The sequence below is a fragment of the Bombus vosnesenskii genome, unplaced genomic scaffold (genome assembly GCF_011952255.1).
Source record: "Bombus vosnesenskii isolate JDL3184/JDL3185 unplaced genomic scaffold, Bvos_JDL3184-5_v1.1 scf7180000013763, whole genome shotgun sequence".
Lineage (NCBI taxonomy): Eukaryota > Metazoa > Arthropoda > Insecta > Hymenoptera > Apidae > Bombus > Bombus vosnesenskii.
The window spans coordinates 55,350-68,513 of NW_022883210.1; the positions used below are offsets into that span (position 1 = coordinate 55,350).

The 13,164-nt window shown below is 39.0% G+C and overlaps 1 protein-coding gene across 1 annotated transcript; it reads left to right on the forward strand.

Annotated features, from left to right (window-relative positions):
* The first annotated feature begins 838 nt into the window (after nt 1–838).
* LOC117238925 (DNA fragmentation factor subunit beta) lies at nt 839–8,613 on the forward strand. Its single transcript, XM_033504126.1, has 6 exons — nt 839–1,148; nt 2,340–2,441; nt 4,310–4,442; nt 4,561–4,772; nt 6,756–7,339; nt 7,546–8,613. Exons 1-6 carry the CDS (start codon nt 1,092–1,094, stop codon nt 7,703–7,705), a joined length of 1,248 nt encoding a protein of 415 aa, XP_033360017.1. The 5' UTR covers nt 839–1,091; the 3' UTR covers nt 7,706–8,613.
* The last annotated feature ends 4,551 nt before the right edge of the window (nt 8,614–13,164 follow it).

The window sequence follows — 13,164 nt, forward strand, 5'->3', positions numbered from 1 at the left end:
CTAATATTTACCAATCACTTGAAAAATTAGTCGTAGTATCGCCTTTTACATAAAATCAGCGGAGTGTGTTTCCACTTTTGCTCGTCACTGTACATATGTGAATGAGTGTTCAATTAATCACAATGCGAAAAAAAGACTATTGATCTGATCATCTACATTGTCAAAAGAGAAGAAGAAAGCATTATAGAGAACGCAGAGGTTGTCTGAATGCACACTGTTCTCTTGAACCAAAGAGGTAGGACCACTGATATGTAAATACGTCGTACATACTATCGACACGATATCCCGTGAAACGCGTGAAGTAACTTCGTCGCAGCCATATTGAGACTTTAGTATGTGGCGACACTAACGTTCGACTGGTGAACTTCTTTCTCGTGTACTCCCCTTCAATCACCTCTTATCCATTAGTGATCCAAAGTGTTGAGTGCTGCGAGGTTCAAGAAGAGTAAGTATCCAAACATACATATCAGTGGACAGGATAGCTATAGTTTTGTCTAGTGGCGACATCTACGCGGGAGAGCGAAGCACGATTGCCTGATGCAGCTGACAGTTCGCAGGCGCATTTCCCGGTGCATTCTCTCATTTCAGGCCCGAGTGAAGAGCGTCGCGTTGTCGCGCCATTCCTTCCCCGTAATCCATCGACGATAGATACCATTCCTTTTCGCTCCACATATATTTTCTCGTCCTTCTTCTTCGTTGTTACTAGTGAGTATTCGTGCGTTGTCGCTGCGAAAGCGGCGATTAAACAAGTTCCTCGGGACGGCTTTGTTAATATTCTCCTTGTCTGTCTTTCTTTCTTCTTTCTCTGTCCGGCGTATAAATACTTCCTATCCGCTGACTCCACATTCCAACGCTAAGCACTATTCCTCGTTTCTTCTCTCCCCACTCTTCTCCAGGCTTATTCAACTCCCGGCATCCGTTGATTCCCCTTCCGTCCGCTGACCGATAAACTTCGACTGTCACGGTCGAAGAAAGAAGAGGTCGGGATCCGAAGTATACCAGCTGTTTCGCGCGTCTTACGTTTTCTTCTTGCACACGATCTTCTTTCCCCACGCCTTCTGTGATTACGGTCGGCACGGAGTACGTCGATCATGTCACTGATCGCCAACTGTTTTCGACGGCTCACCGAGACATCGACTAAGAACGAGGTAAATAAAGAATCGCACCTGATCCGCGCGTCCCGAACGAAGTATGCATGAGCTTTGTTCACCGGTTGCGCACGCTGGTAATATCTCTGTGTTCTCTGTTCTTTTCTTCTTCCCTGCTTGTAACGCATGAACGGCTTATCCAGCGTTAGTCATTGGAACGTGCTCTCTTTATTTTTCAACAATTTGTTCGTGATATTGTATCGAGTTTACATGTAGCGATATCGTTTATTGGAATAATAAATGAAGGCAATTTTTGTAATAAAAGAGTATTGATGTTTCCAGTTGTTTAACGTTGTCCTTCTTTAAGACAAATGAAAATAATTTGTGTGTATTTTATTTATCAAACGTATTAAATATATACGTCATATGAAAATATTAATCAGTCGCGTCAAAGAATTATCAAAATACAAGCATGCAGCTATATAAATTAAGTTGATTGATCGTGTTAATCCATGAAATTCCCTTTTTGTACTGACACGGCTCGAACACTTGTTCGTAACCAGAAGATTGTATATAAAGAGCACATTAGCAGGAAATAGTGAATCAGTCGGACGTTTCCTTGTTTTCGTATACAGATAGATAATTTATGCGTGGGCGGACCGTAGCAAGGTGCGTCCAGCCGGTAGAACTTCCGACTTTCGATTCTATTTGCATTACCGAGTGACCGCGATTAGAGGTCGCCAATGTAGGTCAGTGGAAGAAACTGTGGCACGCGCGCTTCCGCAGCCATGACCCTGAACGAGATCGGCCCAATTGCACATCCGGTGATCACAATACTCGATCTTGTTCATTATCCTCCGTTATCTAGGCGTTATCCCCGATTAAGAGATTAAGCTTCAGCTCATTTGCATATTTTCTTGCATGATTCCGCAAAAGACGCGGTTTAATCTCTGCTCGATTAATCCAGACGCTAACTTCCTTTCGTCAACTAGAAACAGTAGGAAATACATTTGTTGAAAGTCAGCTGATTTCCCAAATTTGTATTTCAACCTGAAGGAGTCGTTTGAGAATTTAAATTAATCTAATCGAATGAATAGTTTTGTTAAACGAATGAAACCGAATTTAAATACTTGTCGCTAATACTCGTACATATGGTTTTTCTAAGATTTTATGGATTTGTTTTTAACCTCGGCACGAAAGTGCTAGAAAATAAAAAAAATTTTTCATCGCGTTTTACCGATTGTTTTCCAGTTCAAAGGCTACAAGGTCACCGATGTAAACCGCGTGCGAAAAATCGGTGTTGCCTGCAGGAGTCTTCATGAGCTGAAGCGGAAAGCGTGCGCAAAGCTGAACGTGAGTATCTATGTGATTAACGCTTGCGGCGTTTATTTAATCGACCGATGGTACGATTCAAACGAGGAGAAAAAGAGAGAGAGAGAGAAAGAGAAAGAGAGAGAGAGAGAAAGAGAAAGAGAGAGAGAGAGATGATAACGAATAAAAGGGAGTAAGGGAGACGGGCAGAACGGAACGTCGCGTTGCATGGAAACCGTTCCGCGATTCCATATCGTTTTCACATGACATGACAAAAGTTTTTGGTTGAAATTGGGTCATAAAAGCCTCGCAGCTGATCCATAATACGCCCCTGGAAAATTGTAACACCCGACTATTCTGTCTCATGCGATCGGTATTTCGTTACAAGTGCGCCAAAAACAGGCCAACCTTGTACCGCCTATGAAATTACTGAAAAACAGCGCAGCACGTGTCATATATGAAATCTCCATATTTATCGGCGCTTTTTCATTCAACTCGTTATATGAATTATTTAAATATTTCCTTGACTCCGAATAACTAAAAATAAATGAAATGTTAATATCGTAAAATAAACGTAAAACGTGATAACTAAAAAACGTAAAACGCGATTCTGGTACAATTCATCAACGCGATTAAGTTATGTGAAATCTGATCCCCGCTTTCAAGCATGGAGAATCCATGTAGAGAATCGTAACGGGCACACTAGAAGCCTGTGATAGTGTAACTTCTTCGATGGATCAAATACTTTAATATACGATATAAAATGTGTACGTAACGGTGTTACACAACAGTCAACCTAGTTATTCCACTTCCTTTAAAAAGGATTTCAGATAGGGCGTTACGGAAGTGAGCAGGCACGTGCGAATAATTAGTCGCGAAGATATGGGGCGGAGAGAATTAGTATTTACATGGCACGTGTCGCTTGCCAGTGAGTCGTGTATAAGTTAATCCAGTTGTGGGACGACCTTGGGGCCGAAGCACATTCGTCTGCAGCGTGTAGCTCTATCGAACCAGCCCGGCCACGGGCAAGGAGCAGCCCGTCAATGTCAAGGTCGACCGTCTGCTGGACCGATAGTTAAGAACCGATGGCCATTTCTTTCATCGGAACCAAGATCTTTCGATTTTTTTTGCCATGACGCGCACGCGGATGCGACTATTTGCTGTTTGCCAGCTTCCGGCCAACAAATTTTAACAGTTGTAACTAGTGTAACAGTGTGATTCCGAAAGAATTGATTTCGGCGATGCGCGCCACCGTGAAACGGGACGCGTTCATGGTGCGGTGCCGCTTCATTCGTAGTAATTGGGGCAGCCTTACGCCTCTTCTCTTGCGTAAAAAGAACTAATGGGGGCAATGTTATGCGGTTAAAGGTTAGCTGTCCGTGACTATGTTTCCTCAGTATCGATGGATCAGTGTTCGCTCGAATGCGTTACTACAGCTTTGCCTGTTGCCTGTCAACGAATGTAACGGTTACGATGGGAGACATGATTCATTGAATACAAAAATAAGCAATATTATCATTCGTAGCGTTGGAAAACATACTAGTAATTACTGATGTGTTTTATTTAATGAAGGACAATAACGTGATCCAATTACTGTGTAAATATCATTCTAAAATAATTGTTTAAAATTACAACGAAGAATCATCCTTTCTGTTTGAGAGATACTTGACGATTTAACAAAGTTAAAGTTTCCTAACAGTTTTTATATGTTTTCATTTTCATGTACCTTACGCTTTGATTAAACATTATACGATAGATCAGAGAAACTTTCGAGAACGTAACATGTCACGGTATTTCAAACGTACGATACCACTCTATTGGGAAATACAAATGAATTTATACCTCCACAACGTAACTCGATGTAATGAAACAGAAAATGAACTAGCATCGATGAATCCCTCGTGTTTTAGATAACGAACGATCCTGACGAAATTAACATCTACCTACTTGATGGCTCGTTGATTGACGAGGAAGAATATTTTTCCACGTTGAAACCTCAGACGACGTTGATCCTTCAGAAGCCGGGCGAAAAAGTGTTAACCGGTTAGTGCCGTTAATTTCCTTCCTACACTTGTTTATATCTTGACAATAGAAGGGCAAGTTGAATAGGAAACCTGAAAATGCGATAAACGAAGTTTAAAAATGCATCCTCTGCTTACAGATGCGGATCTTCTGTATGACATCTTAAGACGTGTTAACATCGACTTTCTAATTGCCGGCGAGAAAGCGTCTGAGTTCCTCACGGAAAACTTTAAAGCGAAAGTAGCCGTCCTTTATAACGCACTGAACAAGGACGATTCGAAAACAGCGTTCAGTAGCAGGGGCGAACATCCGGAGTGGTTTCATGGATTGGAGACTAACTGTACGAGTAAAGTAAGTTTTCTTTTCTGCAAAAATATTTTTATGCTTCGCTTCCTTTCGAAGGGTCTACTTTCTCTTTTATGGCGTGTCTCTTCTTAGCACGCTATGGATATTCACAAAGAAAAATCGGGTTCTCTATATAAGGCGCGATATTTAAGAATTTATCTATACTCTAACTGTTTTGTTTGGCGGTGGAAACATTTCTGATCTTTTCAATCAGTTTATGTACTGAAATATTTTGAAAGATATAAATTGTATCTTTTTCATTTAAAAGTTGTCCTTGAAATTTATGTGTCAGGGTAATAGATGGTAGATGAGAAGGTAAAAAGAATCAATACGAATACGAACTATCCTACCATGCATATCCTTAGAGAAACTTTTTTCCATAGATACCATTCAGGACGCGATCAAAGATAAGTCAGCCTCGCACCTATAACAAATCGCCCTAGGTCGACATAGTCTAATATAATAGAATGAGAGGGAGTTTGTCCTTCGATGTGCGAGTTAATTAACGTTACGGCACTTGCATTCCGACAGATTGTTATTTATCATGCACAGAGTTTCGCGCCGAAATCTTGCAACTCTTTATTTAACGATTACATGAATAATTAATTAATTGGTTATCTATCCGTTGTGCGATGTTCGCGCGAAAATTTCACTTTTACAGCTCATCTGTTGAATTGCGCAATTCTTTCGTAGAGGATACGCGCGCTAGATAAAAAAATAATAAATTTGCGCTGACTACAATACACGATGTCGATTTTACGGAATCCTACTCCTCGCAAATCCCACACCTAATCCTCGGCCATGTCGATATGTTTATACTATTAGGAATATCTCCTATATCTACGGTACGGATTTCTTCGACAGCTTTACTGATGAAACATGCCTTCGTTCTTGTCACACCTCTTTTCTTCCAATTGATGTGCAATGTCATATACAAAGTTATTATTGTTTGGGATTTTGAATGGCCGTCCGTTTATGGCTCGGACAACACCTCTCCCTTCTTTGAGAAATTCTGAATTGCCTGCCTCCCCGAGCTGTAAACCTGATGACTCAGAGGTTCAATATGTTGCGAATTATCAACTAAAGAGCGACCGGTCAGGTCCAACTGATCGGTCGATATCGCGAAACTTGAATGAATTAACGCTCAGGTGGAGGAGGTTTAATATATTGAGTGTTAGTGCAATTTGGCATTTTACTTGCACTTGTTGTATACGAGCAAAGTTTGATGTTCTGAACACGACAGTTGTAAGATCTTGTTGAGACTGAAGTACTTTACCCGCATGGTACGACTCTCTGTTTATGACTGTCCTAGTATGCTGTTGATAACCTCTCCGTCCATCGTGCTTTCCCGGCCGGGGGTTTTCCCTGGTTTACCTGTACTCTCGGGTGTGCATATGACCTGGTATTGCCTGGGGTTTCCCTAACTTCTATGTCATCAGGTTTACAGCTCGGAGAGGTCAGGTAATTCGGTATTTCCCAAAAAAGGGAGAGGTGCTGTCCGAGCCATAAACGGACTGCCACTCAAAATCACGAACAATTATATTATTATACGTGTGCGATATGTAGATTATCGAAATGATCTTCGTTGGTTATTCATTTGTTTTAACACCGACAAATTATGTTTCATGATTATTTTACGAAGACAGTAGATCGCGAACTGGACCGGTTGAAATTACTTTCGGTGGTGGATTTCAACAAATAATTGGGCTTCCATTGTACGTTATGATACGCAATAACGAACCATTGTTGGCGATTTATCGAAAACAATAGATTTACCCTGCTTTGATTACAGAGCAATTATAATCACAATATGGCAATATCAATGTATACTGATCCATTTTGATTGTCCACGGCGGCGGTTGTCATTTAGTTCACCGGAGTTCCTCTCACAACCAAATAAGCTTTTCCATCTAACGGAACGCGCACCATGTTATTCGATTACGTTCGATTGAATTAATGCATCGACTAACGAAATTAATGGTTTTACAGGAAGCGTACTTGCATCGTAGATGTCAAGATAGAATACGAGGCTATCTCTATAAAACGATCGATCAGATCAAATCATCGGACGTATTTACGAAGGATCCCCGAGCCAGAAAGCAACTGTTGTACGCCATAGCGTTCTTTAAGATGCAACTGAAAGAGGACCACTATTTTGGCTACTATTTCGATAGGAGTCGAGCAAAGTCCGAAGCGTTGGAGGGTGCAGACGAGCTTGATTCGTCATCCTGTTACGATCATTGTCCCTGTAGATTGAAATGGTTGGACGATAGTACGTACTTCAGATTGTTTGGAGCGATGGAACAGTTCGATGATACCGATGGTGTAAAAAAGAGGAACGGAAGAAGCTCGGACACAAAGACTGAAGAGGAAGAGGCAGAGGAGAGTTGTCCTTACAAGATTAGAAGGAAAGCGAAGAAAGCGTGTATCGCGTTGTGCGATCACACGGGCGAATTTAGGTGTTACGGTATGTGGAACGAGGATAAATGTTCTTACCCGGATAAGCACAAGATCAATCCTTATAGATCGAAGGAAGAACTTGTTTTATTCTCTACATGGAATTTTGATCACAAGTAAGTTATACTTATGATCTGTTATGACGAATTATTACTATGTTTGTTGACCGTATACAGAATGCTTCAGAGATCATCGTTTAGTTAATTGAAATTATTATTATCACAAGCAGTTCAATTTCATGATGGTGTTCAAATCATTCTGTATAATACAGTCTTAAATTGGCACGTACTACTTTAAAAAATAATAAAAATATGATTTGTAGGATCGAGAAGTCCAGGTCTATAATCCCATCGCTCCTGAAATTAGCGTCCCAGGGTAATACCAACGAGTCAGACCTCATTGAAATTTATGACAATCTGTTTACGATGAAGAACTTGAGGCTGGTCCACATTGTATGCCACGATAAAAGCTCGCACAAATAATTAGTTATCATGTGGGAAAACTATAGGAGATTTCAGCGACACGGGAAATCGCTATCAAAGATACGTAACACGTAGAAATAACCTCTGAGTGTAAATGTAACTCTTCATATGAAAAGCATACTTAATTGTAAATTGCTGTTGATAGATGATTTAAAATTTCAAAGTTTATCATTTGTTATATACGATTTCCATTCCGTTGCGCCACGAAGTAACAAAGCAATATTGATCACGAGATCGAGAAATCTTTTCTTTCTATGGTAGACTAACATACTTTGCTATATTACAATTTTCTATTATCTACCATGAAACACCATACACAACAGAATTTGTTCGATAGAAACACTGTCGAAAAATACCGAGATAAGAATCTCTACTTTGCAACGACGAATAAATATATATGTATGTATATCTTGCGCACAATTTCTGTCTCAATCGGTAAAGTAGAAACCGAGCACGTCGATAATTTAAATACAAAGTCCGGGAGAGTAAAACAGATCGATATAATCAAATTAGTGCACCGTTGACGCGAAAACTTTTTTATCACATTTTTAAGACATCTTTACGTACTAACGACTACTATAAACTTTCTACCGACATTTTGCTGAACAAGTGCAACGGAACGGCGGTGTTTCTCCTTTATCACGAATCTGAGTTCCCAACATGGGGGCATCTCAATATATTATACAGGGTTGGGCGCAACGGAATAATCGTTGATTAAAAAGGATTTATTACGGCGAATCGAAAAGATTCGTTTAAAGGACTGTTAATTGTCTTGTTGAAATTGCAACAAAGGGGCTGTCCGAGGATGACCTGGCTTTGGGGTACATTTGGAGATTATCTTTAAAAAAAATGTGCTCCGTAAGATCGAGTATCTTTCGGATATTTTTGATTCGACTGGTTCACCGAAGACAAAACCAAAGTTCTGATATATATACATATATTATATAAATATATAAATATATACATATTCATTACTGAATTTAGAGAATACATATACATATATATTTATTTATTATGGACGCGTGTGCAGAATGATGAAATTGTGTCTCATTGGGATTTAATACTTAAATGTTAGATAATGTTGAAACATTGAATAGTAAATGCAAAAAATTGCATTAGGACATGCGAAATTTAATTGAGTTTAATGAAATTCGGAGGTATGTTGGTAGCCCAATTCACGATATGATGATTTGTTTGGAAAATAGAAAAATGCTAAATGAATTCAGGTAATTCTATTTGCCATAACATTTGTCAACAAAAAGGTATATTTTATCAATGGATCGAGGACAAATAGCTTACTCTATTATTAAAAAGAAATTGGGGTATTGGGGTCACAATTCAACAATTTGACCTAAATAAATACTCTAGATCTCATAATGATCTACGGAAGTGTTAATGCATGACATTCTCAGTATTTCATTTGGCAATTTAAATATCGTCTGACTATATTCTACTCATCCTGCGCTCGTGACATATAGATAAGTATACATATATATAAAGGTATACATATACTATATTTAGATATATACACAGAAGAAATTATAAAATGTTTTAGAGATTTGTGCTATATATCTGAAACGGTGCCGCTTTCGGCACAGAAATATCTAGCGGAAGGACCTGATTCGAATTACATCTTTTTGATAATTCTTCTTTTGATATGATTTCGGTCGGACTTTGTTGGTTTCGTCGCGACTTCTCTCTCGGGACTAATCGCTACGAAACGAATCATTGTCGATTCAACTAACTTTTTATAAAATCTGAATTACTATCGACGACGATCACGACGACCAGAAATAACGAGAGAGTAATGAGAACCGTTGGCAATTTAGTAAATTTATTTGTGTATCGAGCGCCGTGTATGAGCCTCGTATACACGTCTCTTTGCTTAGAACATTTATAATTACTTGATATAATTTTTTGGTCACCTTGATGCAACGTATATTATAATAAATAGACTGTGGATATTTATGCATTTATGCCAAACATAACGAAGCAAAAATGTACAGAATGTACGTAAATGCAAATATATACAAAATGTTCAAAGTACGATACTCGTTATAATATCCAGTAAATGAAACAGATCACTATTTAGAATCCATTTCTTCTGTTTATGTTCACAAGAATATGAATTTGCATAAAATTTCGCAATGTAGTAAAGAAGCACATGCCACGGAAGTGTTTCGCATCAATGATTGGTGATCTGTGCTTGAAATAGTACGCGCTATTATGTATAACAGATCATTGTGTTTCGACCAATTAAAAATTTGCGTCGCTATTACTCAGAAATTTCCTTTGCGTCGAAGGCACTGGCACCTTTCCAGTTTAAGGGCAGAAATTTGCGAAATTGTCGGGAATCGATCGAAGGATGGCGTTTCGAGGAGGTGGCAATATCGTTTGTCGATGTACGCTGCACGCGAAATCCCGGCTTTATCATCAGAGAAATTCATTTGAAAAGGTGTATACCAGCGACATACCATCGGTAAAGCATCCTGAATTAACGTGCGGTTTATTGATTTCGTATATCTCTCGAAATTTCTTTAATCAATCAAGATCAGTAGTCAGCTATCTTAAAATTGATATGTAATCAAAGTCGTTATGCCGCTTCGAAGGAGAAAACAAGAACAAGACGAAAGGTTGCGCAAGCACGGTTATGAATCACGCTGAAGAGAAATGAAATTCAAGGAGTAATCGCCAGTTGTCGTGATGTTTCCTAAACACAAAAGAGAAATAGAGAGAGATTTAATATTTTTGTGAGAAGTATCATGCCAAAAAGAATGACGACGTTGTATCATGATTAAGGATATGCGCAACCAAACAGGAAATAAACTGCACGAAAATGCGATATTTCCTTGTAGACAATGTATAAGCATAGTTATTTTTCAATGTAAAGCGAGTGTATAGCTCTATTTTAGGCAAATGTATATTTTAAGTACGAGAGGACGACAGAGAGGAGAGCAAGAAAGAAACAGAAAGCTGGCCGTTAATTTTTTTCGTTCCATTTCCTTTATTCCCCTCACGCGCGTTGCAAATGATGTGAACAAGAATTAATTGCATTCGGTTAATTACCGCGTTGAAACGACCGTCGAACTCGTTCGTAACTTCGCAAGCGTAAAATTTTATGGCATCGAACCTTCTCGGGAGAAAAAGGTCGCGATATACAATCGATCCGTCGATCGATGAAAAATATTTGGACGCGGGATCCTGGTATATTCTAGCCCCGGTAAAATTCCAAATTCGTTTCGAATTCGCAAATGACGAACGCTTCATCGTAACTTCGGTTGTGTTTTTAATTATACTTGCAGAAATTTCCACGTGGTTGATAATTAAACGACGCGCTTTTGTCGCACAAAAACAAACGCTCCGCTTGAATTTATACCGGGACCAACGAACGGTTGATTGGAAAAACAATGTAATTTCATTAACCCATGTAAAAAAACAGTTCCGCGACGTCGTCCGCTCAATTTACTAGCTGTTTTTGTTCCGATCGCAAATTTAAATAATAGCGCTCTTTCGTTTTCCATTCTGAATCGGTTATTTCGTTTAAATATATATACGCGCGCAAATCAATTACCGTTGGTTGATTACGAGCGCAATTAAAAGGACGATTACAATGTAAGAACCTGCCCGACCTAATGTCGTTTAATTTAATTGCGCTTCTAAGGTTGCCGCGTTCTTTCTTTATCTCTCCACCTTCGTATTCACCCAGCTTTCTGGCACCGGCCGCGTTGGAAATTTTTCGCGAATGGCGTCGAAACCTTCATTAACAACGATATTGTTCAAGTTTCGTGAGCCTGTTTTTTTTTCTAATTTGACTGCGCCACTGAAGAAATCTACAACGACTGTTCGTTTCTTAATTTTGTAGTTTAAAAATTGAATTTAATCGACATAAGAATGCTGGCACGTATTGAAAGAAGCTTGATTTTATCTCGGATGATCGTTAGGATAGCCTGTAATTTAACGGCGGAGGAATATTGTGTAACGTGAATTTTTTTCAAAGCATCCGAGTTTTCGCGGATCAGCGCTTCTTGGAGAATCGAATCACGTTGATTCCATTTCGACGACAGACGTGATCTTTTGCACAACGAAGTAACAGTATAATGGGTCAATTTCGAATTCACTGAGCAGCTTGAATGAAGCTTAAACTTCGTTCATCTCCATTCTCTCTCTCGTCTCCCTTTCCCTCTCTTCTTGCCAATTCATCAGCAGCTATAATCGAAATTATTTTCAACTTTCGCGGTTTCCAACGAGTTAACATTGTTCGATCGACTCTTCAAAAAGATCACAATGATGGAAGGAATAATATCGTTCATGGCGAAAACGGTTTTAGAGAATCCGGTCCCTTTGTTTTTACGAGTTTTTGAACAACTCACTTTCAAAAAGCATACAGTTAATGGAAAGATGAACGATTTTGCAGATATTTCATCTCGAAATTGAAAACGTTAGGAGCTGCAAAAAAAAAGAAAAAAAAAATAAAGAAATCAGCTGCCAGATTCATCTGCGCTACTCAAATTTTAATGATACTTTGACGAAAAAAAATTTTCGTTTTACTTGTCGATGAGTTTTCGCGATTGAGCGATTCTCCATGGGTGAGCTATAGGATGAAAATTACCCCGCAATATGTTGCCAATTGCAACGAGTCGATGAATGGAAGTGCAGCGCTGTAATGTGCAATGCGGTCTCGTATAACGGATCGTTACAGAAATACAAACAGCCCATGGGAAGCGAGCTATTTCATGGTATTGATGACCGACTGATGAAATTATCGGGAATTCGTAAAATTCGTCCCAATACCCCAATTTCTCGATATTCAAAGTATTATGTTTCGAAAAAACAAACAAAGACGGAAATCCAATTTTTATGAAACGTATCGGGAAAAGAAGAAAATATTACGTAAAACGAATTTGGTGCTCGAAAATCTGATCATTTGATTAGAATTTTATTTCATTTCTAAATCGCAACACAACTAACGCTTCGGCGATTCGGCGATCCGACAAATCAAGCGTTGGGTTATTATGGATTTTGCAGATTACACACCTTTCGTAAAATGATTCATCGAGTTTATTCGAGTGCACGTTTCTGCATTTTGTGCTGTCCAATGAATTTCGCGCGTGTCCAAAAGTACACACCATTCATCACTCGAAAATGATTCCATACAATAAGTCAATATATCTACCATCGTATAAGCTGCGTATCAGTCTTCCTCGAGTTCTTATCCGTTATTATCCCGCTTATTACACAAATGCGATACAGATAATGTGACGCGGTGGACACTATTCGTAACTGCAACGGAATTGCAACATCCGACCAATTTTCCAGCACAGCTTGAAATTATAATCGTTTACCACGTATATCTGATTACTATTTCTCTTGTATACCTTATCTTCTTTTCGCTTTTCATGTTTTTCCTCTGGTTTACGTAGATTAGGCTTGGCGACGTTTAATCTGATCCTAGCTTTTAT